Raw genomic sequence first — 27,951 nt, forward strand, 5'->3', positions numbered from 1 at the left:
CTCTCGCTTGTCCCCTTTGCTATTCCCACTCTCGCTTGCCTACCCTAGGACACTAACCCTTTAACTGTTCTCCTGGCCTCTAGAGTGCAAGATTAATGTTTCTGAGGCATATATATGCTTTCTTACTTATCTGAAAATTTTCACTGATTTTGGACTATAACTGCTTAGACTAAAGTCTGTATAAAACAGTCTACAGAAAGGGTTTGTCATAACCTGACTACAGGCTGCTTTCTGTCTTTATTTCTCACTTCTTTCCTTCAGTCCAGCCAAACTGTATAAATGCCTTTCCCCATGTACCATCTAGAATGACTTTTCCTCGTCTTCTGTACATGCTCCGATTTTATCCATGCTTCAGTGCTGCCTCAGAAGTACCTCTTCCTTAGCTGTTCCCTGTCTATACCCATAACTGGTGGTAACTTCCCCCTCTTCTGAATTCTTATAAGCCTGTCTTTATCTCTCAGTCATTTTGTGCCTGGATTTAGCCCAGCTTCACAGCTTACCAGCTCTATGACCTGGGCAAGTTTCTTCAACCCTCTAGACCTAATTTGGAATGGAAATAAAATGTTAATTTTAATTTTTTATGATATTATATTGTATATGTATAATTTCCCTGATTTGGTTTAAGCTTCTTATAAGTAGAAAATGCGTTTAATTTATCCTTTCAGTTTGTAAAATGCCTGGTATGTATGCAAGAAATACTTGTTGAATAAATGTATGAATACTCTTTATAAGCTTTTTTAAAAATTGTGGTAAAATGCACATAACATAAAATTTACCATTTAACCATTTTTAAGCATACAGTTAAGTGGCATTAAATACATATATATTGTTGTGCAACCATCACCACCTTCCATGTCCAGAGCTTTTTTCATCTTATAAACTTATTTCTTAAATCAACCTTGCGAATTATACATTTCAGTTCATAGTTTAGAAATCTGTTGCTGTTTTTCTTTATTACTCAGGGTAATAATTTTTGAAGATGAACTTGAAAAGCTTGTTTGTACTAAAGAAACACAAGAACTAGTGTCAGAAGCTTATCAAATCCTAGAAGAGAAATTAAAGTTGATTCAGCCCCATGTTCAAGCGAGCAACAATTGCTGGGAAGAGGCCATTTCTCAAGTGGACAAGTTGCTACGAAGAAACACAGATAAGAAAGGTACCTATGAGAGAGTTCTTTTGCGTACCCTTATCAGATATGCTTATTCTTCTCTGGTAAGATTTTATTAGGTGTACTTCTTATCTATGTGATGAAACTGACTTGACAAAATTACTTAGTTTACTAAAAAAAAGTTAATTTATATGTACAAATTGACACTGAATATAAAGTCTTGGCTCTTATTTTTGTAAATAAAAAATGAATATGCTTTGAAAGTTCCCTGAATCATATACCTCCTTTTTAAAAAAATTAATTAAACAAATAGATTTTAATAGTATTATTCCATTATTAGGACTTCCAGAAACTCTTTTCCACTTAGGGTAATAATGAGTTTGGTAATCAGGGGCCAGAAATTCAGTTTACTTTTAAGATAAAATACGTCAGTCATTTAAAAATAGTATACAAGGGCTTCCCTGGTGGCGCAGTGGTTGAGAGTCCACCTACCGATGCAGGGGACATGGGTTTGTGACCCGGTCCGGGAAGATCCCACATGCCGCAGAGCGGCTAGGCCTGTGAGCCATGGCCGCTAAGCCTGCGCGTCTGGAGCTTGTGCTCCGCAGCGGGAGAGGCCACAACAGTGAGAGGCCCGCGTACTGCAAAAAAAAAAAAAAAAATTACTATACAAATGCTATGTTAGCTGGTACTGCATATTTGTTATTAAAAAGAGTCATGTACCACAGTGTTCATTGCAGCACTAGTTACAATAGCCAGGACATGGAAGCAACCTAAGTGTCCATCGACAGATGAATGGATAAAGAAGATGTGGCACATGTATACAATGGAATATTCCTCAGCCATAAAAAGAAATGAAATTGAGTTATTTGTAGGGAGGTGGATGGACCTAGAGTCTGTCATACAGAGTGAAGAAGTCAGAAAGAGAAAAACAAATACCGTATGCTAACACATGTATGTGGAATCTAAAAAAAAAAAAGGTTCTGATGAACCTAGGGGCAAGACAGGAATAAAGACACAGACATAGAAAATGGACTTGAGGACACGGGGAGGGGGCAGGGTAAGCTGAGACGAGGTGAGAGAGTAACATTGACATATATACACTACCAAATGTAAAAGAGATAGCTAGTGGGAAGCAGCTGCATAGCACAGGGAGATCAGCTTGGTGCTTTGCGACCACCTACAGGGGTGGGATAAGGAGGGTTGGAGGGAGATGCAAGAGGGAGGGGATATGGGGATATACGTATGCATGTAGGTGATTCACTTTGTTATACAGCAGAAACTAACACTTTACCACTGTAAAGCAATTATACGCCAATAAAGATGTTACAAAAAAAGAAAATGTATTAAAATGTGCCATTATTTAATAGCAACATCGGAGTGCCTTGTACTGCTAGGTAAAAAGGCAGTCTTGAAACTTTCGGCAAAACTGCTTTCCTTTGGACCCAGATTTTATACTTGTTTTTACTAATTTCACTAATTCCATTGTAAATGGTTGACATATTAATCTTTAAACTTATGCTACAAGTCAATACCATGTTTATCCCTTGGAACCTTATTATGAGGTTAATCAGATTTATGTATAAAAATTGTATTGCTGCCAAAGGTGAGTAATGCTTTATCATCCTGTTAGTCATTGTTTTGTTTACAGCTAGATCTGTAATACTTTAATGTCTTAAACAAACTAAGTCCTTAGATAGTAAAAGTGTTAACTTTTTTCAAAGGAAATGTTAACAAGCTAATTACCGATATACTACCAATAGATTTCCTTTATATCTCAAATGTAAATGGTGAATAATGCTTTCTCCAAAGGATAAATTTGCCAAGAATTTTTAGTATGTGCAAATATTTATACATATTAAACTTTTTGATATGACTCTAGAGCTTTTAAGTGTATTTTCCATAAATAGAAACACTCAGAAGACCACTGACCATCTCATTCACCCGTCCCTTGGCATACTCTGAGATGTTGAATCTTAGTCACTCAAACATGATTGTTAAAATTGTCTCCAAATCATTGGGCAGATGATAAGCCATTTCATGATGGCCTCTGTGTATGTGGCTTTTGCTCATAGGTGATAATGACATGAAATAAGATACAAGTATTCACAAACTTTTCTCACTAAAATGCCCGTAGTAGCCTTGGCTACACAACTTTAAATAAAACTGTTCGTTTGAATTTTTTTAAGAAGCAGGTGCTTTTGGTTTGCCATATCTTTTTTTTTTTTAGTTATTTCAAAATTATAGGAATATCACGAGAATAATAATTCTAAGTACCGTTCATCCAGATTCCCCAGTTGTTGACATTCTACCACATTTGCTTTATCTCTCTGTGTATCTGTCTTTAAATTCTTTTGGTGGTATTATTCTGAACCATTTGAGAGTAAGATACGGACATGAAACCCCATTACCCCTAAATAGTTCTGTTCACATTTTTGAAAAACAGACATTCTTTTACATACCCGTAGTATGCCATCAAAATCAGGAAATAGCCCAAGGCTCCTTCAGCTGATGAATAGGTAAGCCATTATATCCACGCATACGGTGGAATACTACTCAGAAATAAAAAAGAAGTGAACTACTGATACATTAATAAGATGGAAGATGCACTATGCTAATCAGAAGAGGACAGACTCAAATCACTACATACTGTATGATTCCATTTATATGACATTCTGAAAATGATAAAATTTAATAGGAACAGGAAACATATCAATGGTTACTAGGAGTTGGATATGGAGGGAGGAGTAGGGTATAAAGAGGCAGCATAAGTAAATGTTTTGACGTAATAGAACTATTCTGTATCATGATTGTGGTGGTAGAGGTGATTACATGACTCTAATTTGTCTAAACTCATAAAATTGTATATACAAAAAAGAGTGAATTTTATGAGTGAATAGAATAAATTAGCTTAAAATGTTTTCACCCACTAGTTTTAGCATCCATTGATAGTTCTTGCTTGAATTGGGTATTACTGTGATGGTTGCCACATGGTAATTTTCTACTTCCATTTTCCATTTACACTTAACTAGTTGACACTCTATTTTAAGGTTAAGCATCGCCCCCCCTTTCCACTTATTTACTTATTTATATCAGCGTGGATATATGGATTCTTATTTTATTCAATAGATCATAGTTTGTTACTTTTATGTTATATTGTTGCCCAGGTTGTCCAAAGTTTGACCAGAGGGAGCCCATTCAAGGTGATTCGTGTCACCATCATTCTTTGAGCACTTCTTTACTTTGTCTCATACTTTCCCTGCCTCCAGCCATAACGTCAGCCTTGTCTCCAAGAAGCCCTCATTCCTTTTAATGGAAAATGACATTTAGAAACCAAGATCTAGGTGCTGGGTATGCTCAGAGCCATTGGGATGTTACTTCTTTTACCACTTCTCAGTGTACAGAGCTGTGAAATATATCTCTGTATATACATGTATACACTCCATCTCTATTTCTGTATCTGTCTATCCATATATGTTGTAAGCCATGAGTTCATACCAATACCTCCAATTCAATTCTAATACCACATAGTTTATTCTGGCCTTCCCCCCTCTATATTTGTTCCTCCCTTTTGTGATTATGAGAAGCTTGGCTGTCATTAGTTTCAATATATTTACTTATTTACTCAATCCTTTGTATGTAACCAATCGCCTGCTGCTGTGGGCTAAGTCACATTTCTGCTGATTCACACCTACTGAAGGTTCTTCCCACCCCAGCCTAGCTTGCTTTGACCACACCAGCCCATGCCAGCTGAGAGTCCCCCCAGCTCTGTTCCCAACCATGTATCTATCATTACTCTTGAAAGGTAAAAACCTAGAGGCTTAACCCCTGCTTCTTGAAAGTAGAGAGATAATGATAAAAGATAGAGAGCTGGACATGAGGCCAAGTAACCCCGAGATTAGATGCCAAACACCAATTTTAAATAATTAAAGTTAAGCTCACCTGGGTGATCTTTTCAATCTATTTACTTGTGAAACTCATTGCCAATCCTAACTGCTCCTGAGAATAAAAATAGTTTAAGCGAAGTACAAGATCAAAGTTTGTTTTTTGTAGGGAACAGTGAGTCTGTCTTGAGCCTGTTTCTGTGCAATGAACAAAGTTGATTGTTCAGCAAGTATTTAGAGTACCTACTGTGTGACAGATACTATGGTAAGGTGAAAAAGGGAGAGAAAAAACAGGTTTTTCTTCTCCAAGAGTTTAACTTAAATTGTAAGTCTATAGATATTACTTTTGTTAACTTTAATAGATGTTCACTCATTTCTGTGTTTTTTTTAAGGCAAACCTGAAATGGCATGTGAAAACCCACACTGTACTGTGGTACCTTTGATGCAACCTCCTCTACACATTGCAGACAAGGATCCAATCCCTGAGGAGCAGGTAAGGGTGAAAATTGCTTTTTTTTCCCCTAAAGAGTTTCACATACATAACTTACCTACCTTTCTCTGTAAGTGCCATGGATAAGTTCACGTAAGTTGTTGAATTTATATTTGTAATGAACTTCAGAATCACAATACAATGTATTGAATTTATATCATATCATTAGTTCTTAGTGCCTTGAATTTGGATCCATTGAATCTACCCACACATTTTCCTGTTTATATCTAATTGTCCATTTTTTAAATACTCAAAAGTGATGAAATGCATTAAAAGTTAGTGCATTAGCAAAGGTACCTTCTGGGATGCTGGAAATGTTTTTATCTTGATCAGAGTGGTGGTTTACCAGTACCTGTGCCCATGTAAAAATCCTATACATTTAAGATTTGTGCATTTGGCTGCATGTATGTATGTTATACCCTTTATAAAATACTTTTTTAAATGATTGTGTTAGTTGTTGACAACAGATTGCTCATTCTGAAGAAGGCTTCTTTTCCTTAGGTCATACTGCCTATTCAGTATTCTTAATTGCAAAGGGAGACCAACCCTACTTAGTTTAACCTACAAGAAATTTGTTTAAAAACATTACATAGCTGACAGAATATTTCAGAGGTCCAGATAATCAGGCTTGAAGCAGGCTGGGGTAAACAGCCAAAATCACTCAAAAGAACTGTTCCAGTGGCAACATCACTGCTAAGTCACTGGGTGCAGATGTTGCCACCTGCTCCATCAATGTTGAATAATGAAAACTATCTTCAGAACCTCTACCTCTGGAAACTTGATCTGCCACCATCCTTGCCGGAATGGATTCCTCAAAATGCCTATTTCTTTCTTTTTTTTTTTTTTTTTAACATCTTTATTGGAGTATAATTGCTTTACAATGATGTGTTATACCAAAGTGAATCAGCTATACATATATCCCCATATCTCCTCCATCCCTCTTGCATCTCCCTCCCTCCCTCCCTCCCTGTCCCACCCCTCTAGGTGGTCACAAAGCACCGAGCTGATCTCCCTGTGCTATGCGGCTGCTTCCCACTAGCTATCTATTTTACATTTGGTAGTATGCCTATTTCTTTTATAACAAACTTCTGAATCAGATCTGATCCAGGTACACCCGATTAGAGGATCTCAACTCATTTTCCTTAACCATAACTGCAAGGGAAGCTGAGTAAGCAAGGATCCTACCCTCTCCCTTAGAGATAAGGAGAACCATAAGATGAGGTGTTCCCCAATCCTAGCAATAGTGTTCAAACTTGCTGGGAAGTCAGAAAGAACCACAAATGTCTACCAAAGAAGACTAACATACCTGACCACCTCCCCAAACCACCAGCCCTGCTAATTTTGATTGGTTTTGACAAAGCTAAAGCTGTAATCTTGACTAGATCTATAGAATGGTATCAGAGTAGAAAAATAACAATCGAAGTTGTTAAACTTCTCATCCACAACCCTCTTCGTATCAGGTAAGTTTTTTTAAGATTTCAATTTATCTATGTTTGCTTTGTTCGCCCAACTGTGCTTTAATGACCTGTGCCAGGAGTCATTTTTTTTAATCTTGGAGATCAATAGGTGCAAGTAAATGAACGCTACTAGAAAATTGTCCTCTCGAAGTACAGTGCTTTTTCTTTTATTCATTTTCAGGAGTTAGAAGCTTATGTAGATGATATTGATATGGACAGTGATTTCAGAAAGGATGACTTTTATTACTTGTCTCAAGAAGACAGAGAGAGACAGGAGCGTGAGCATGAAGAATCCAAGAGGGTACTCCAAGAACTAAAATCTGTGCTGGGATTTAAAGCATCAGAGGCAGAAAGGCAGAAGTGGAAGCAGCTTCTATTTAGTGATCATGGTAAGCACTGACTTCAGAGCAAAACGTTATTTCAATGTAAGGGATTCTTTTTTCTTGAACTATAAATCTTATTTTAGGTATAGACTTCTTATGGTTTTAATTTTAGGGATCCACCAGTAAATATAGTATTTTTTCTTCTAGACACAAAATTAATTTGATCAATAAAAGAGTGGGTATATAATCAGATTGGGAATACGAAATTAGACTTTTTCATCGGCTATTTGATTTTTTTTACTAAATTTGTTTTGAAATGGGTAGTGAGTTGTGAATAAATTGATGTTTTCAAATTTAGTGAATTTGAGATTCTAAACTCTGTCCTATGTTTATTTTATAATTACTTTAATAAAACACAAAATTAATAACTATGTTCACTATTAAAACAAATGAGTTAAAACCTAGGGCCTTAACTATATCATTAGGTTACTTAATTGATCTGAGCACTTTAGTAGATGGGAAGCAGAGATGCTTCTGTGCACGCTGTCTCCATACTTGGATTCGGACAAAGTTGGATGACTGGTAATACCTAAGATTACCCTTAAACTTCTTTATGTTAACCACGCTTCTTTTCTTTAGTCGAACTTCGTGGGAGGCAGGAGAGGGAAAGAAGGGAAGCTTAGTACTTGACAATATCAAACTAGCTAATTCGTAATTCAGGAATTAATTCCTATGGATTTCTAAGAAGGTAGAGTGGGACTTCCCTTCCATTTTAGAGTATGTGGAGCCTCAGACTCAACTGCCTTCTCTTCCTTTTCTCTTTTTCATTAGAAGTATATAGGTTACCTATACTCTGGAAGGTTCCTCCTCGTTCTCTTTTCTTCTCTTAGGAGCCCTACCATCCTCCCTTGTCCAGATGTACACTTCTTGATTTTTTTTTTTAATTTATTCATTTTTGGCTGTGTTGGATCTTCGTTGCCATGTGCAGGCTTTCTCTAGTCGCGGTGAGCGGGGGCTACTCTTCGTTGCGGTGCACGGACTTCTCATTGCAGTGGCTTCTGTTGTTGCAGAGCACGGGCTCTAGGTGCACGGACTTCAGTAGTTGGGGCTCACGGGCTGCAGAGCACAGGCTCAGTAGTTGTGGCACACAGGCTTAGCTGCTCCGTGGCATGTGGGATATTCCCAGACCAGGGCTCGAACCCATGTCCCCTGCATTGGCAGGCAGATTCTTAGCCACTGCGCCACCAGGGAAACCCCCAGTTCTTGATTTTATCCTTCTTTCTTCCCATTGGCCCCCTTTGTAGCCCAGGTCCTCATAAGATTATGGTCGTATATTGTGATAGCCTCTTAGTTGACTTGCATTTTCAATACCTTTTTCTTCTAAGCTATTCTTAGAAGATAGCTTCTAAGTTTTTAGGATAGCTTATATCTATCCTTGAAAGCTACTTAGATTTTTCTCAAACAGCACACTGATAATAGCTCTCTATCTTAAAAACCTATGGTGGTTCCCCCTTTCTAATTGTATTGAATCTAAACTCCTTTTCCTGGTTTCGAGCCTCTCCATCATGAGTTCATCATCCAGTTATATTCCCCACTATTTCTAATATAGATATCTTCCTCTACTTATATCTATCTAATTAGATGATGGTTGCTGTTTTTATTAATGAAAAACATATATGGTGATCCCTTTACCAGGAATGCTGTCCTCTCCACCAGTCTCTCCTCCATGAGTCCCCCTCTTACTGCTCCAGTCCTACCACCTCTCCCACCACTACGGACCCTCACACCTGGGGGCACTCTAGTGAAATGAAAGGACATCTTGAGCAGCAGAGCATGTAGTAGATGAAGAACTTCCCAGAAGCAGCGGTAAAAACAGAGTTCCTGAAACTTGCTTGTCCATATATTTATGGCCTACATAAATCAGAGATTAAGAGTATTATATTTTAGACACTGTTGTTTCCTATGCGTTCAATTTTTTTTTGTTTCTGTAATTAAATTGGTCTTAAATAGGGGCTTTATTATCCCCCACAGTATTCATTTAGTAAATTACTCACTCAACAAGTAGATATTAAGATACTGTTTACTGCTGTATCCCTAGCACATAGATCGAGAGACAAAAATCCCCATACTCCTGAAGGTTTATATTCTAACACAGTTAACACACTAGTCAGTTGATGCATTATACAGATTGCCTGCCCCCATTTAATTAACAATAATCAGGAATATCAATCAACTTCTAATATATGTTGCATTCTTTAAGAATTAGCAGATTTATAGACTAACACTGTACATGAAATCTGAAAATAACATTGTATGTGAACTTATATCCTTTTTTATTGTTTAGTATTTTCTTCATGTGGCTTTAAAATTATCTTCTTGACAGTATGGGTAAAGATATAATGATGAGAGAAATGTATCTCTTTTTCAGGTATGTGTTTTCCATAGTTTACATTTGAAAAGGCAATAATGCTAATTTAGTTTGTGAAAATAAATAAAAAGCTGAAACCTTAAAATGCTTTGCCCATGAAAAATTTCAGTACATCTTCCAGAGTTGTTTTCGTCTCTGCCTACAGGGGTAAAGTCCGAATGGAATTAGAGAGGGAAATTCTACACTGGAACCTGCTGTGGCCATTTTTTTCTGTTGTTGCTGCTTCTCTAGTGGAGTTACTGCAGCTTAGGGACCTGTTTCTTGGAAATGGACATGTTTTACAAAATTATTTTTTAAATAAACGCCAGATCTTCAAGACGTGCTTTTTCTTTCTTCCGTCATGCTTCATAACATATTGTATTGTACTAACCCCTCATAATGGGAGGAGAGACTGCCTAGCAAGCAACCCACTGCCTACTAACATCAAGAGGGGCTAAATAAAACTTCATTTTCCTTGAAAGGACAACTTCTGCCGTATGGATATAATATTTATGTATTACGCTGTACAGTAGTTGATCTGGAATGCCGGTTTTATTTAATTTTATATTTTTCTGTGGCATTACAAAATGTATACAAGTTTTGCCTTTATTTTCATCAGGGTCTTGTTAGGTGGTTGGCAAGTGAGTTGAATTGTATGTTGCATTTTTTTTCCCATGCTGTTTTAACTTGTAAATATATATGTGTTGATGATAGGATGATTACCTGGATTACTCTTAGGTGTTTGATCTGACATACTACTAGTGAAAACCATGCTGCTTATTCTTTAGTACAGTGGTTCTCAAACTTTAGTGTGCATCAGAATCCAGTGGAGGGCTTGTAAAACATAGCCAGTCCTCACTCAGTTTCCAGTTCAGTAGGTGTGGGATGGAGCCGAAGAATTTAATTTCTACCAAATTCCTAGGTGATGCTGACTGATGCTATTGGTTCAAGGGCCACACCTTGAGAACCACTGCTTTAATATTTTGAATAAGAGATATGTGAGGTGTTGTAAAATATTCATCAAAACTCCATCTCATTTCATATCTTAGGCATTTTATCTCATAAAGTTCTCTGGTTTTATAAATATACATTGATTTACTGGCAAGTTTTATTTAGCTTTTATTTATTTATTCTTTATAAGAAAAAACTACTGGGAGTTTAAATTAAAGTTTAAATCATTGCTGGGTTTTTAGTTATTTTCTTTCTTTCTTCCTTTCTTTCTTTTCTTTCTTTCTTTCTTTCTTTCTTTGTTTTTTTCCTTTGAAGCTGTGTTGAAATCCTTGTGTCCTGTAGACCCAGTGGAACCCATAAGTAATTCAGAACCATCAGTGGATTCAGATATGGGGAAAGTTTGTAAAAATGATACTGAAGAGGAAAATAATAAACCCTCTACAACCGACAATGAAATAAGTAATAGGACTGAGTATTTATGTGAATACCCTCTAGATGGTAAAAATAAAGACAATTCTGCAAATGAAGTCTTCCTCCAAGGAGCTGAAGAAAGAATGTATTACCAATGTGAGAGCGAAGATGAGTCCCAGCAGGCTGATGCAGGTGGCCTGGCCCCTGCCCACCCAACCCACAGGGCCTCATTGCAGCCCTCCATCAAGCAGAGGCTGGCACAGCTACAGCTGTCACCGGATTTTACCTTCACTGCTGGCCTCGCTGCAGAAGTGGCTGCTAGATCTCTCTCCTTTACTACCATGCAGGAACAGACTTTTGGTGATGAGGAAGAAGAACAAATAATGCAAGAAAATGAAAATGAGGTAGAAGAAAAGTAAGAACCAAGATTTCCATTAAGGATTTTAAATTGTTCTTTTTTGTGAAAGTGTTTTAACTTCAAGACTAGATATTCCACTGGAAAGGGAAAATGAGTGTAAGTTTACTATATTTAAAGCTAAGATGTGAATTTACAGGAAGGACCCTGGTTTGAACAGCTAATCTGAAAATAGTAGTTTACCTGTAAATGGCAGATCTTTTAGGAAAATAAGAGAAAGGTAAGGGCTCTTTTGAATAAACTGCTATTTTATTTTCAGCACAACTGATTGATCTTGGAAATTCTTTAAGTATCTTTAATAACAAATGAATTTATCATTTCTTGCCAGAATTTACTACCATAAAATGACTGGGGTAATTCTGTTGCAAGAATATTAACATTTAGTATGGCTCCTTTTTACTGTATTCTTGCAGTTAATGACTGCAGCTATCATGTCAGTAACAAGTTGTTTGTATTTTATTTTTGTTTATACCAGTCTTAAAACAAAGATACACGTTCTGAATAAAAAAAAAATTGAATTCATGCAATTGATGTGTACTGGGGTTTGGAACTAAAATGTAGTTTCAGAATTACTTGGCTTATAACGTGTCTTATGTTTCCTTGTTCGTATGTGTATTCAGTGGTTAATTTTAAGATTTCTAAATGATCTTTTAAAAAAACACATTGTTCCTTTTTAAGAATTACCCTTTCAGTTTTGTGTGTTTATCTTTTTCTGTTCTTGTTGCAAAGAAAAGAGATGATATCAAAGTGGGATCCCTATAGTCTGAGGCCTCATCCTCAACTTTGCAAAAAACGTTCCTTTTATCAGTTTGCCTAGAGATAATGGGTGCCATTAACACAAGCAGGTCACCATGCTGCTGATTTCTAGCCTGAAGCTGTACACCTCTCCACCTTAATAAGATTCTGGAAACATCCTGTCGGCTTCCTGGAAAGCATCCTTGTCTCCTTAATACTTTATTTACAAACTACCTCTTAAAAGGGGTTGCTTTCCAAATCGTCCAATCTCATCTGTTTTGTGTTGTGATTACAGTTTCAAAGAGTGATATTTCCATGAGTATATTGTTTTTTAATACCTATAGCTCCTATGCAGTGACATAGTTTATAGACATTATTTGAGGAAAATGTAGGAAAAACTCAATTTATGCTGCTGTCCTAGAAAGGAAGTTGTGAATCTAGTATGCATTTGGAGTTAAAAAACACTTTTGAATTCCTGTAACTTAGCACTTCAAGTGAGTAAATTTTCATATACCAAAGGGGATTTTTTTTCAATAATCTAAGGAAATTTATTTTTTATCCCAAGGAAAAACTTGGTTATGTTTTATATGAATAGTAGTGATCCTTTGTACTATAAGTGATTCTGCCTGTTGCAAAATATTCTAGGACTTAACCCATAATTAAGCTCTTAGGAGCAATATCTTAGGGTGGGCCTAGTTTACCACTTAGATAGTTAGCTAAATTTCAAGAAAAAATCTTGTGTTGTAACTGACTATTATATTCTTACATAACAATGCTTAAAGTTTATTTTCATTTTAAATTGCTTAGTTTGCCAGACTCCTTTTTTCCTTGAATTTAGAAGAATTATGGAAAAACTTGGTAATCTTTCTCTTAATCTGTAACCTTATATAAGAAGAATTAGAGTTTAATAATTTTTAATTCTTTTATTATATATGATTTTTATTATACCAGCTTGGGGAAAATATCTTCATAGTATTATATCAGTTTTATTTAATGCTTTCTAAGGTGATACTTTTTAATATTGAAAGACTAATTTTAATCAGAAATTCCTAACCTTCCAGTCTGATGTTTTATTCACTGGTTGTTACTTAGTTCCATGAAAATTCTACTTACTGAAACCATGAAATAAGGATCTTGGAATTTTAATTGAATGTTCTTTTTATGTAGTTTTCAAAATTTGTCATCTTTTAGAATATTTCCGAGATAAAATATTATCTTCCCTGTGAAAATTCCTAATTTTCTCTTATAATAGTCTAAAAGTCGTTGTTTTTCTGTTTTTTTCATGGGGCCACCTGCATTAGAATAAATTGTAGGTCTTATTTTTTTAATACAGATATGGGGCCATACTCCCAATTATTCTTAGTTGGTCATTTTGAAATGAGACCTAGCTGATGTTTATACTCGGTAAAATCTAAGAACTTCTGTCTAGGACTTTTATTCTTCTTGCCGTGAATACCTTAGGAAATAAATAAGTCCATGTAATATAACTAGATATTCTTGTTACTTTGCAAATAATATTTCACTTTTTCTTATCAGGCTTGTGACTGGTTTTAATAGCTGCCACCCTATGTCCAAAAGAAGCCCTCTGGGGAAAATATTTTGTGGGGAAAATTTGTAATTGTGCTTTCCAAATTTAACAGTGGTATTTTGACAGAATAATTCTTGTAAGGAGTAATATCTTAACAGCTTTTAATATGAACGTTTCCACTGTTTATTTTAAAACTAGTACTTAAGGTAAGAATATATGAAAAGAGGCATTTAGATACTTAAGGTAAGAATATATGAAAAGAGGCATTTAGATCACTCCTGAAGACAAGATTTTTGCCCTTTGCTTACTGTTAGGAAAGTCATGGCAGTAAATGATCTGGTGACAGTTATCATATCTTAAATCCCGCCCCCCCCCCGCCTTTTTTTCCCCCAGCTTTCAGTAAAAGTCTACATATCTGGCCTATCTAGGGCGAGATTCTTGCTGGTCTTTGATTTGCAGTCTGCTGCTTATTTTCACAAGTTGTCTGTTTTTATCTGACTTCATAAGTTAAGACCTCATTAAAATTAATTGTACTTAACAACTTGTGAATATATTTCATTAGGAACTGATGCATTGACTCAAGTTTGATTTCTGAAGTTGAAGACAAGCAAGTCAGGAGAAACACATTTAAGGCAAATTACTAAGGAAATTTAAGAATATGGGTTTAAGGGTTTAATACAGAAGGATAGATCTAGGTCTAAGTTCCAGAACCATCATTTAAAAGCTTTGAGTGCAGCTGATGTAATAATATCATGGGGAGTTTTTCCAGCAAAACCCAAATTCTCTGAATTGCTAAATGATGTTTGCAACTTCTGACTTCTCAGCAATAGTTAAAAAGGAAATAAAACTTTTGAGGCTGGAAAACAAGATCTGGTTATATTAGTAACTACTTAGTAAATATGTTAGTAAAATAGGTTAAAAAATTTTAAACTCAATTTTCTTGAAAAATAAATAGTAATATTCTGATTCACATAATAAAAACAGTAAAGCTTTTAATGTTAAAGTATAGAAAGAATCAAATTCTGATACGTTTCACAAAATTATAAGTCAACGGAGTGTTCATCAAAAGTAAACCCTAGAGGTCATTTCACTCTGGTGACTGACTTTTACTTACACATCATCAGTAATATAAAATATTTTGATAAATTATTAGAAATCATGTGGGAAGAAAAGTTCAACGGGTTTGGTTTAATCATAGTATATTGTTTCTGTATCCAAACAAAACAAGAACTAAATACCATAATGCTGTGGTTTAACTCATTATTTGAACTAAAGTGGATATGCCGTGAATGATAACCAGAGAAAACACAGAGGTTGATTTATTCTTCCAATTCTAGTTATAAGACATATCTATGCAAATCACACAAAATTACAAAATGAAGCTACAAATATTTTAGAAGAGAAAATATGGGGGGAAAATATCCTAAGTACAGTAACAATTCATTTTTGTCATCATTGACAGGTGACTAACTTGCATAAGTTAATTTTTCAGTTAACTGAAGCAAATCAGTTTAATCGTTAATTTTTTTTAAACAGTTTTATAAGAAATATTCTAAAATATACTTTATACTTGTCCGTGTTTTCTTTGTCATCTTTAAGAACATTACTTCCTATCATGGGATGATAAACAGAAATTCACTTAGGGGCTACTGAGATATATAATGCCCCTTTACTACATGACCTTGTATTGCTATGCTTTTTGAGTTATGTCTGTTTTTCACGGTTTCTCTATCTTCCCTTTAATCAACTGTCACTTTTTGCTGCTGTTTTGTGTGCCTGCCTTCCGCACTAGGCCCTAATTTGCTGCTTCTAATCTGCTGTGGACTGAGAAACCAGATTGCCAAGCTTGCTAGAATTGTGTCTAAAATAAGAGTAAGTAGACTGAACAAAGCTTAAGGGGCTTTTCTGTCAGTAAAGTGCATGGACTTTGTGGTATCTGTTTGTCTGCTTAGCATACTTTTGTTTGCCTCTTAGTTCTTTACTAAGAATTTGCTAAAAATACCTGTTTGAATATGTGATTGCCATACATTTAAAGTATTAATTCAGTTTTTATATGGTGATGTTTCTAGGACTTTACATTAATGAATTCAGCTATAAAAGAAAATTTGACTATCATCTTTATATAAATCATTGTGTATATTTTAGGGAAACGTTAAATATTCTGTTCTTGTTAAATGTTCTAGTATAGTATGCAGAGTTAAAACTTAGAGCACTATAAATGGACTTCAACTGTGTTCACCAAGATTTATGTTCTAGAACTAATTGGTTTTAGACTAAACATGCCTGGCTAATTTAGTAAGAACTGCCTAACTGAATATTTGGGGAATGAGTCATTCTAGATATCCCAGTTTTCTATGGAGCTTAAACCTCTTTAAGCATTTAAACATTTTGAAATAATTTCTGAAGGATCTTAGTTCCCTGACCAGGGATCAAACCCGTACCCCCTGCAGTGGAAGTGCAGAGTCTTAACCACTGGACCGCCAGGGAAGGCCCTGATGGAAGTGTTTTTAAAACTTACTATGTATTGCTGTCTTCTCAAACAATATATGAAATAAATTAGATGTCAAAATGATTGTTACTAACAATAGTTTTACTGTAATAGACTAATTAGGCACTGAGAGCTATATGCCCCTTTACTAAATAACTCCATTCTGCTGTGCCTTTTTTGTTTTCTTTGTTTTCTAATAGTTCTGATTCCTCTAATTCATATTAGTGCTCACTGCAGTGTGCCTGTAGCAATAGACTTTCTCCACCTTCATAATGCTTCTTCTAGTCTGCTTCAGTTTTGGAAACCAGGTGACTAATACAGCTAGCAGAATGTATAAATACAAAGTAAGAGTAAACTGACTCAGTGAAGACCTGAAAAACTGGATTATACTTAAGTGTGTGGATTTTGTGACATCTGTTACTACCTATTTCATTGCTATCTTTAAAATAAGTGTACTAGATTAGATTCCTGTTCTCAAAATAGGAGAGCTGTTAGTGTACAAAAGGAACCATTTTGTTTCCATACTTTACCTTCTATGTATTTCACTCTAATTTTTCGGCTCCAATTAAAACCAGTCCACTCAAGTTAGCATTTTCTATAGTACTTTCTATTTGAGTTGGATGCCACATGCTGCTAAGAATTTCTTTGGCTGGGTTGTTTTTGTTATGTTGGTTTTGTTTTTAGAGACCTGTATCTTCATTTCCAAAACATGAAGTAGGTTGAGCCCTGGAAAATAAGGAAACTTTTCATTATTGATACCATAGAGAACTGAGAAGTAATAAGGTTTTTAGACTGTAGACAGTTATACACAAAGAATTTATTCTTTGATTATGCAGGTTCTTAAGACAATATCTTTATTTTCATTCAATTAAATGTGTATTAAAAGCTGGCCAAATGTTACTGTGTTAGATCTAATGATATTGACAGATACTTGAATGACTAAATTCCCACTGTCATTCTATATTTTGCATGTTTAAATGATAATTTAATGTGTTAATTAATCAAGCATGATGATTTTTCTCGTGAAAAATAAACATTAAATTTGCATGTTATAATGATTGCAAGCAAAATACAAATGTCTAGAAAGGGATATTTGTCTGGGATTAGCATTGAACAACATGGTTTTACCAACAGGCTGATTGTGTTTTAGTAACCATATGTTGATTCATCCTTCCATCTAATTACAGAGTAGTTAGAGAATCAATCTACTTATTTTATGGCCATGCCTCAAAGTCAGCTTTCAGTTATTCATGCTACTAGAAGGGAATTATGATATAGTATTCATCAAAAAATAGATGATCCAAACCAGTTTCTTGAGTTGAGGCTGCTATTACAAAATAGCTATGAGGCCAAACTTGGCTTGGTGGTACAGGAGAAAAATTCTCTTTGAGTATAGTTGTGAGAGGAAAATGATTCTACTTAGTGTAATTGCTGTAAACCAAAAAGAAGGATGAATTGATTCCAGAATTCACACATATAAAAGTTTAGCGTGAATAAGGAGTTGATTTTATGGATATCCTAAAATGTGTGATAAATTAAAATACATATGATAGTGTTTTAAATGCTGTAAATTTTAATATATTTTAACCTGTTAGCAATTAAATTAGTTTGCCTTATCCCTATTTACTGAATTTCATTTGGCATATATCAAACATGTTACTGCAGTAGGACAGTATTTAAGTTGTGTATGCTTCGGAATACACTATTTTAAAAAGTGAGTATATTCTCTGAGATATTGTTGTACAAATATATTTTTCCTCTCATATTTTAAGAGTTTCTCAAGCTAAGGGATAATTTTACTATTTTGGACTTAACATTTTTCACTTTGTAGCATTTCTTAAAGGTTGGCTACCTACAGATTATTTTATCATTGAACATATTTTTAAAAACTAAAACATGTCTTTTACAAGTTTATTCTTTCATAATATTTCCTGAGAAGTTACATATACTTTTTCCCCTCCCAAGTCAATCTGCATTAGCTCCATTTTTAAATCAAAGTATTTTCTGCACTTTTATTTCACCAACCTGTACCTTCTATTCATACCATGACTTAAATAATGCTCACTCAGGCACAGTACTAGCATCTGGCAATGTACAGAAAGCTCCAGATATGTTATTCCCATCCCTTAAAGACTGGCTTATGGTTCTGGTACAGCCCTGGAGGTCCATATGAGTGAAAAGCCCAGAAGTCTGCCTGAGCTGAAAGCACTCCCAAGGAGTTTGGTTTTGTTTGGGTTTGTTCTAGGTATGGTCCCAGGGATCCCAGATCAAACCAGGCCCCTGGGCCTATCCTAGAACCAACCTAAACTCGCGCATCATTCCTGGAACGTCAAGAGTATGAAGACGGAAGATAACCTGAGGCTGACGAGACATCCTGCGTTCACTTTTTTTTGTATGTGTGCCTACACGTTAGCAAGAATTGGTTGGTTAATCCTTCTAAAATAAAGGGATGACAATGGACAAGATAAAGTCTTACCAGACTTTGACATTATAGTAATTTATCACAATGGGAATGTGGTATGTAATATGGTTATTATTAACTGCCAGTGAGAAGAATTGTTCTTAATTATCAGGTCTCTATTTTTAGGTTAAACGACTTAGCCACCAAAACAAATTCTCCCCCAAATTAATGGTTTTTGTTTTGCTCAAAGGCTTTCTACTCAACAATATTATTATCAGTCTCATTTAACTAATTTTTCATCGTTTCTAAAAGGTATTAGTGTTTGCTTTCTGGCTGCACTGATAAGCGATTTAAACTCTTGTTTCTGGAATCTAATGCCTTTTACTTTTAATCTGTTACTGAATCTACCACATGGCCTTCAGCTTGCTTTTTTTTTTTTTTTTTTTTTTTTTTGTGGTACGCGGGCCTCTCACTGTTGTGGCCTCTCCCGTTGCGGAGCACAGGCTCCGGACGTGCAGGCTCAGCGGCCATGGCTCACGGGCCCAGCCACTCCGCGGCATGTGGGATCTTCCCAGACCGGGGTACGAACCTGTGTCCCCTGCATCGGCAGGTGGACTCTCAACCACTGCGCCACCAGGGAAGCCCCAGCTTGCTTTTTGAGGTTCAGATCTGGGAAGAACCTTAGCATTATTTGTAGACACACTGTCCCTTGTTAGACTCGTTGTAGGCTACATTTTAGAATCTGCTGTGGTTGATGAAAATCTAGGATGATAGAGTGGAAATGGTTGATACTTCACATTTTACAAAAGTATTTTGTAAGGTTTTTAGCAGGTTTCCTTTTTTTTCATTCCCTGCTGCTCTGGATTTTAAAAATATTCTGACCTAGTTGATTAATCAAATAGTCTAACATCGTAACTGTGTCATCGCTGTAGTCACATAACATGTTTAATTTGGAGGACAAGATTTCTGAAAAGGCATTGAAAAGACCCCCCAAATCCAAAGGTTATTTATTATACACAATGAAAATGTATACTTTTGGTAATACTGGCATTTCAGTAGGTTTAGACCATGTTAGAAATAATTGCAGACTAATCAGGGACTCTACACATGACAGGAGCTGAAACTGTGCTGTTCCTCCAAGCCTTGTCACACCAGAAAAATTGGGTCAATGAGGAATCCTTTAAAATAGGACTGTGGGCCTGTTGTAGCTCATTCTGAAGAACTCAACCCTGGGATTAGTTCTCTACTACATGTATTATGTAGATGCTTCATCCCACAGATTCTATTATTTTTGCCTTTTAAATCTTATTATGTTTAAGCTTCTCAGTGTTTTTCTTTTTGCACAATGTTTTCCTGTTTGCATAAATCGAAACACTGTACATGTTACTATATATATATATACATATATTTTAGTAAAACAGTAGACTTTGGATCTAATGATTTTGGATTTTGATTCTTTTTAAAGCTAAATGATTTAAATGCTTTTTATTATCTTGTAAATTCACTCTTAATTTATGCCTCAAGTCTTCTCATTCATTTTTTCTCTAATGAACTATATAGAATTAAATAAGTGAGCCTTATATTCAGCTTCTGCCAGAATTTATGACATTTTGTATTTACCCAAACATGAGAAAGTTCTGTCATCGGCATTCTTGTATGAGTGCACTAATCTGTGAGCATAGTTAACTGTATTTCTTGACAGAGGCCACCTTAGGTTTATGTAGAATAAGTATTCTCAGTTAGGGGAGGGCCTTTGTACTCGCTTTTAACATTGTTACATATGAACACTGAAAACAGGAATTTGTGTACTGTCCAACAGAGTTTAGGAATATTTAGATAGTAAGTTTCTAAAGTCTGCCTTCACTTTAGATACTTTTGGAGTGTTAAGCTGTATTTTTTAAATATAATTTAAAAATATTCTTTCAGATATGTTTTAATTTTTACCTTTTGACTACTTATATAGTAAAACTGTACATTTCCAACCTTAATTGAAGACTTGAGAGTATAACTTTTTTTAACACAGTAATTTCTTTAATAACTTTATGTATTTAATTATATTGAATTTTTGTCAACTGTTTTAAAAGATTTTACCAAAACCCAACAGTAGGTTTGTACATATCTGTATTACTGTTGTTCCTTCTAAGCTTAAGAAGTCTCCAATAAAATCTGTACTTCTTTATATTTTGTACTTTTTTTACTCTGGTGTTTGCAGCATGAATTAGCCAAAAGATAAAATTTCTTTTTCTCTTCCTTCTTCTGTCTCTATTTTTCTATTGTATTTTTTGAGAATTTATTAATATACCCACAAAAGACAGCAGTTGTCTAGGAAGGCCTTGGATTCATTAGCCTTAAGTTTTGTTTGGTCATTCAGGTGCCTCACATTGTATTAAATATTTTATCAGAGTGAAAACAGCAGATTAAGTCTAAAAGCTCCATGTTAACCATTCTCAGTGACTGTCAGCCACTGGATACATTCTAATCCTGTTGTATTTGTTGACTTATATGGCCTCCCTGACAGAAAGGACATACTGAACTAAGAAGGGAGTTAACGTCCAATGGATCATACTTGTCCTATGTAATGAATGAATGATTGTTTTTAACTTTCCTAAGCTTAGCTATAGTCTTGGGAACATTTGTGGTAATTCCACAGTAGCTCTGCAGACGGAATGCTGGTTAAAGAGAAAGTGGCCTTCTTCAAACTGAACTTTTAAATTAAAAAGCTACCTCTTTGCAGAAAAGATTTGAGGCAAGGAATAAATATTCATAAAGGCAGTTCTTGAAATTTGGCCCTTGTCTGGGATTTGTGAGATAAGGTAGATAGTATATGGTTACTCTACCGGATTCTGAAGTCACTGGGTAGGAAATATCCCATATTATAATCCCTCGTTGTCTTCACAATTTGCTTTTGAAGGTCCTTAGCAGATGTGCTATAACCATGGAAAATAAAGTTGGCAAATAGTAATTTTCCCCGAATGTGCATCTGTAAAAATTAACAAAACACTTTCAGAATCTGACCATATGAAAAGTAGTCCTATTTGTTTGAAGTAAGATCTTAAGCGTGTCCCTACGAGAAAATGTTTATTTTTATATGCGAAGTAATATTAGGTAATAAACATGATCCTGGAACTTGAATACGTTGTTTGAAGATAAAGAAACAGGCTCAGTAATTTTGTCACTGATAGTCATACACATGGAGTGGCAGTCCCAGTATCCCAACCAATTCTAAAAAGACACCACATCTGTTCATCATTATGATAAGCTACTTGTGGATACTTTTCATTTTACAGTTAACCTGTAAGATAAAGTACAGAGCCCTGAATTTGGAAGTCAGTAGAGTTGGCTTATGGGCAAAACTACTTCTCTAAGTCTCAGGCGAATCACTTAACTGTAATGAGCCACAGTTTCCTGAGTAAGAAAAAAACCTAACATTTGTGATTTATGAATTGGACTAGACCTCTAAAATCCTCTTCTAGTAGTAAATTCTCAAGATTGTCTGTTTCTTAATAAATGTAAAGCCAAATCTGACATTTTGTTCCAGGGTACAAGAGAGCTTATATTTATGCGCAGGTGAGCATCTTGAAATTAATCAACTTTTAGAGATTAGAAAGGTTAAGAAGAAGTGGCAGGGGAGGGAGATAGTAAATAGTTTTAAAACAATGTAGCTGGTCCAGCACAGAACAGAACCTGCTAAGGACTAAGTATACCTTATTTTTTAAAGCAATCCAATACAAGTATTTAACAGGGGAGTCTAAGAATTCAAAAGGAACAGTTGTTCTCTCTGATAACATATTCTTTCTTTCCCCTTAGATAACATAATCTTTAAATCATGAAGGGATGTCCTATTGCAAGGTTTTCTCTGGGAAGAGAATTTTCTTGTTTTTCTTCATTTCAGCAACAAAAGAATCTCTCGTTTCATATCTAGGACTATCTATAGCCAATGCTGGCCGAAATGGAGTTTGGTGTGGTTCCGTGATCTAAAACACTTTATTCTTTAGCACCCATGAAGCTATTAGCCATGAAGCTACTTACCTCGCCTGATAGCCAAATTACTATGTACAGTATATTATATATGTGAATATTTTATAAGACCTGAAGAATTTAACAGTGATAATCTCTTGAACAGTAACATAAGGGTGACTTTTAGCCAGCTTTTTCACCAGGATAAATGTGAAACACTTGTATAATATGGGAAAAAAGTGTAATTTAAGAAACTGATAAGTTGCAAATGTACAGGTTGTTGTTATTTTGGGCTTATATTCATTCATATAAGCCATCACCTCTTAGGTGAAAGCTGGAGGCTAGAGAAAAGGAGACAAGACTGCAATCTTCTGTTCTTGCAGAAATAAGTTGGTCAAAATACAGAAAAATGTTAGGCTAGAAAAAAAACCCTTAAGTTTGTATATGTCCTGAAGCCAGGATATGACCTGACACAGTACCAAAATTCAAAATGTTTTCTTACTGAAATCATGTTGAAATTGAGTTTCAGTTACCTTCAAAACCTGGAATAAATAATCCAGAGGTTCTCAGCATTTTGTCAACTAAGGACCCCGATGCTATTTTCCCCATGGGCCCCATGCTTTGAATAATTTTCATCTATCACATAATATATATTAATTAAAACCCTGTAAGTTGCACACCCTCCCAATCTCTCTTTTTTTTTTTTTTCTTTTTTAAACTAGCCAAAGCTATAATGGCCTTTTAGTTTGAGTGTGTGCTGCATGCCAGGCACTGGTCTTAGTGCTGAAGACAGCGGTGAACAAAACAAAGCTTCTGCCCTCATTGAACACTAGAGAGGAGAGTCAGACAACTTAATATATTGGGTGGGTCAGCTGTACAGAAAATGAAGCCAAGTAAGGGATATGGAGGATGCAGAGTGCTTTTTATATAGGGCAGTCAGGTATGAGGGAGTGAGGGAACCAGCCCCACAAGTAGAAGAGTATTACAAAAGCAGTAAGTGAGAGGGCCTTGAGGCAGGAACAGAAGCAAAGAGACAAGTGTGGCTGAAGCCCCGTGAGAAAGGGGCTGGCCAGTCAAGGAGGGCCTATGGAATGAATAAGGCTTTTACTTTGAGTTAGGAAGCAACTGGAGGTTTTTAAGCAGTGGAGTGACATGACTTAAGATTTTTAGAGTTACTAAGTTTAAAAAGCATTCTTCCATGTGGACGTCTGACAGGGATGGGGAGAAGGGAGACCTGTTGGCTATTGCAGTGATCTGTGTGAGGGATGACGGGTGGTGGTGGTGAAGGTAGTGATGGGTGATCAAATTCTGGATATATGTTGAAGGTAGAGCCAACAGGACTTGCTGATATAATGAATGTGCAGTATAAGAAAGGGGAGGTCTAGAGGATTCTAAGGTGTTTGGCCTGAGCAACTGGAAGAACAGAGTTGTCATTTATTGAGATGGGGCAGCCAAGTGAGGTTTGGGTAGAAATTGAGCTGGTTTTGGATAGGCTAAATATGAAATACTTATTAATCTTTAGGTGGAAATGCTGAACAGGCAATTAGATATATGAGTCTAAGTTTAGGAGCAGACCGGGAGATGTCAGCATTTAGGGTGGTGGTTAAAGTGTGAACATAGGTCAGAGGATGGAGTCAGAGCACTGAGATCCTTGGGGCATCTGAAGTTGGAAATCAAGACACAAAGGAAACTGCAGGACTTCCCTGGTGATGCAGTGGTTAAGAATCCGCCTGCCAATTCAGGGGACACGGGTTTGAGCCCTGGTCCGGGAGGGTCCCACATGCCGCAGAGCAACTAAGCCCGTGCCCCACAGCTACTGAGCCTGCGCTCTAGAGCCCGTGAACCACAACTACCGATCCCACAGGCCTAGAGCCCATGCTCCGCAACAAAAGAAGCTACTGCAAGGAGAAGCCCGTGCACCGCAGCAAAGAGTAGCCCCCGCACAGCAACGAAGACCAACGCAGCCCCCCCCCAAAAAAAAGAATGTATATATACACATAAAATAATCAGAATGTAAAGAGCTAAATATTTAAAAAAAGAAAAAAGGAAACTGCAAAGAAGACTTAAAGCAGTCAGGGACATAGGAGTGGTGTCCTGAGGCTGAATGAAGAAAGTATTTTATAACAGAGGCAGTGGTTAACATGTCAAATGCTGCTAAAAGATCAAGAAAGATAAGCCCATTTGTATATCTTCTTTGGAGAAATGTCTGCTCAAGTCCTTTGCCCATTTTTTTTTAAAATTAATTTATTATTTATTTTTGGCTGTGTTGGGTCTTTGTTGCTGTGCGCAGGCTTTCTTTTGTTGTGGCGAGCAGGGGCTACTGTTTGTTGTGGTGCGCGGTCTTCTCATTGCAGTGGCTTCTCTTGTTGTGGAGCACGGGCTCTAGGCAAGTGGGCTCAGTAGTTGTGGCTCCAGGGCTCTAGAGCAGAGGCTCAGTAGCTGTGGCGCACGGGTTTAGTTGCTCCGCAGCATGTGGGATCTTCCCGGACCAGGGCTCAAACCCGTGTCCCCTGCATTGGCAGGTGGATTCTTAAGCTCTGCGCCACCAGGGAAGTCCCTGCCCATTTTTCAATTGGGCTATTTGTTTATTTTCTTGTTGAGTTTTAGGAGTTCTTTATATAGTCTGGGTATTAATCCTTTATCGGATATATACTTTGCAAATAGTTTTCCCCTTCCGTGAGTAGTGTTTTCACTCTCTTGATAGTGTCCTTTGACACACAGACATCTTTAATTTTGATGTAGGAAAAATCCTATTTTTTCTTTTGTTGTTAAGTTTCCTTCTCTTTTCAAGAAAGTCAATAATAACACCTGGTTCATAGGATTATTATGAGGATTAAATAAATTAATACATGTGAATACATGTAAAGAGATTGGGACAATACTTGCCACGTAAGAAGCACTCAATAAATATTAGCTAGTATTCAGGCTAAGCTTAGTACAAAATACCTGGGTCAGAGGGATAGAAATAGATCATGTGACATGGAAGCCACAGGAGTAGATAGTCTCAAGAAGAGCATGATCAACAGTGCAAAATGATGCAGAGATGTCAAATAAGATCACACAAACTTCGACTTGATACCAACAAGGTAAGACAGTGGAGTGACAGATGCCAAATTATACTGGATGGAAAAAAACTGTTAGGCCCTTTTTGGGTCCAGGGCCAGGTTTCCTGCTGTTTCAGCACTTATGGTGTTCCGAAACGAGATTGAACCTATGGGGGTTTGCTGAGGTACAAATCTGACTCGATTTGGAGTCAGAACAACTAGGTTCAAGTCCCTGGTCTCCTACCATGTGATGCCTGTGCTCACTTCCAGAGTTCCAGTTCCCTCACTCGTAGAGGACAATCATTCCTACTTTACAAGGTCAACGACAAGTTTAAGTGAAGAGTAAGCATGATGGTAAGTCATTAATTATCATTGCCATAATAAATCGTTCTACTCTAACTCCTTGTTCTAAGGTTCTAGCGTTCAGTAGTTCTGCCTGCATGCCAGGTCTTGTGAAGTGCGGTATTCTTATTTCACAGATAATTGGCTTACAGGTTTGTAATGGTAATAAGATTAATACATGTGAAATGCTTATGACAATTGGGCTGCTGTTGCATTCTTTTTTCCTTTTGATGTGGACCATTTTTAAAGTCTTTATTGAACTTGTTACAATATTGCTTCTGTTTTATGTTTTGGTTTTTTGGCCATGAGGCATGTGGGATCTTAGCTCCCTGACCAGGGAGCAAACCTGCACCCCCTGCATTGGAAGGTGAAGTCTTAACCACGGGACCGCCAGGGAAGTCCCACTGCTGTTGTATTCTATCGGAAAGTTTTTTCCTGATTTTTAGTGGTGACTGTCTTCAGGTCTGCTTCCTGAGCCCACTGCATTCCTCATGCTTGTGATGTTCACCAACTTAACTCATCCTCAGCTGTTGCTGTAAAAAGCAAGTGCTTAAAATATTACCATTGACTAGATCAATGGACCTTTTTGTTCACTTTGTTTGGGTTGTAGACATGAGAATTCATTTAACTGAGCTGTGAGTGCATTGCAGAAGTTTGTTTGGGGATTTCATCTGCAGTTCAGTAAACAGAACATGGGGTTCCCACTGAGTTCCTACAGCTACCAAAGCAAAGATGTTTTCAGCGAAGTTAACTGTCCAGGCCTGATCAATCTCACCCTTATGAGCTGCATTTCAGGGCAGGATGTTAAGTCACATTTATTTAGTCTGGTTTGTACCTTGTTGTGTGGCTTCTCTTATTCTTTTTTTAAAGTTTATATTTCTTTTTGATTTATTACATATCCCAGGATACCTTAGGAATGAATACATTTTCAAAGCATAATAAGAATAAATTCTATAAAGAATACTTGAGGGCTTCCCTGGTGGCGCAGTGGCTGAGAATCTGCCTGCCAATGCAGGGGACACGGGTTCAAGCCCTGGTCTGGGAAGATCCCACATGCCGCGGAGCAACTGGGCCCGTGAGCCACAACTACTGAGCCTGCGCGTCTGGAGCCTGTGCTCCGCAACAAGAGAGGCCGCGATAGTGAGAGGCCCACGCACCGTGATGAAGAGCGGCCCCCGCTTGCCGCAACTAGAGAAAGCCCTAGCACAGAAACAAAGACCCAACACAGCCAAAAATAAATAAATAAATATTTTTTTAAAAAAAATACTTGAATAACTTTTCAAGGAAATCCAAATGAACTATGACTGTACAATATTTTGTTTGTTAATGATGGATGGTAACAAATAGAATTTTTAATTCAATACACATTTATTGACTGGTCTTCTTTGTACCAGATACAATAATCACACTGTGAGATAAATATTCCCATTTTATAAATGAGGAAAGTGGCTCTCAAATAAGTTAAATATCTAGCCCAAGAGCCCAAGACTCTTAGCAAGAAAAAAATAATAGACTAGCTTCTCCAAAAAGGCTCTTTGATGTCAAATTAGATGTTTGTTCTATGTATTTTGTCAGTTTTCTCTTGTTTTTCTGCATGGGTCACCACATACAAGGACATACACGTACACACACACACACACACACACACACAGAAATCCTAATTACCCTTTCAAGCAGCATAATCCCCTCATTCTGCATTTAGTTTAATCACAGGATTCCTAAAAGAAGTCAATTAAATAGGCAATTAATTTCTCTGTGCATTGTTCACTCACATATTAAAGCTGTTAATCTAATTTCTTTAGACAGTCTCTCTGACACCACTGTCCTCAATGTTTAAATTCCTCATTACTCGTGAAGTTGATGTGAGAATCTTTTTGCAAGAGCACTTTGTAAACTGAAAAGATATTCTTATTATCTAGTTGTGGGATCTAGTCTGTTCAGTTTTATTTGGTTGACTATGGTGAGAGGTTAAATGTTTAAGCTACACCAGTTATACCTTTGTTCCAGGAA

General features: G+C 36.4%; 1 protein-coding gene across 12 annotated transcripts in view; it reads left to right on the forward strand.

Moving 5' to 3' along the window:
- Window positions 1–25,914, forward strand: part of VEZT (vezatin, adherens junctions transmembrane protein) — an 86,499-nt gene extending 60,585 nt beyond the window's left edge. For 5 of the 12 annotated variants that reach the window (XM_029205148.1, XM_029205143.1, XM_029205139.1 and 2 more), the window contains 4 exons: window positions 963–1,156; window positions 5,385–5,485; window positions 7,121–7,328; window positions 10,936–14,134. In XM_029205148.1, the coding sequence (XP_029060981.1) occupies window positions 963–1,156; window positions 5,385–5,485; window positions 7,121–7,328; window positions 10,936–11,450 (1,018 nt within the window). In that variant the 3' untranslated portion in view covers window positions 11,451–14,134. Of the gene's footprint in view, window positions 1–962; window positions 1,157–5,384; window positions 5,486–7,120; window positions 7,329–9,606; window positions 9,691–9,835; window positions 10,738–10,935; window positions 14,135–25,869 lie in introns of those variants that run through there. The other 7 variants (XM_029205146.1, XM_029205147.1, XM_029205151.1 and 4 more) reach the window with 5 other exon arrangements.
- The last annotated feature ends 2,037 nt before the right edge of the window (window positions 25,915–27,951 follow it).

The sequence above is a fragment of the Monodon monoceros genome, unplaced genomic scaffold (assembly GCF_005190385.1).
Source record: "Monodon monoceros isolate NGI ecotype Baffin Bay Population unplaced genomic scaffold, NGI_Narwhal_1 Super_Scaffold_6, whole genome shotgun sequence".
NCBI classification, from domain to species: Eukaryota; Metazoa; Chordata; class Mammalia; order Artiodactyla; family Monodontidae; genus Monodon; species Monodon monoceros.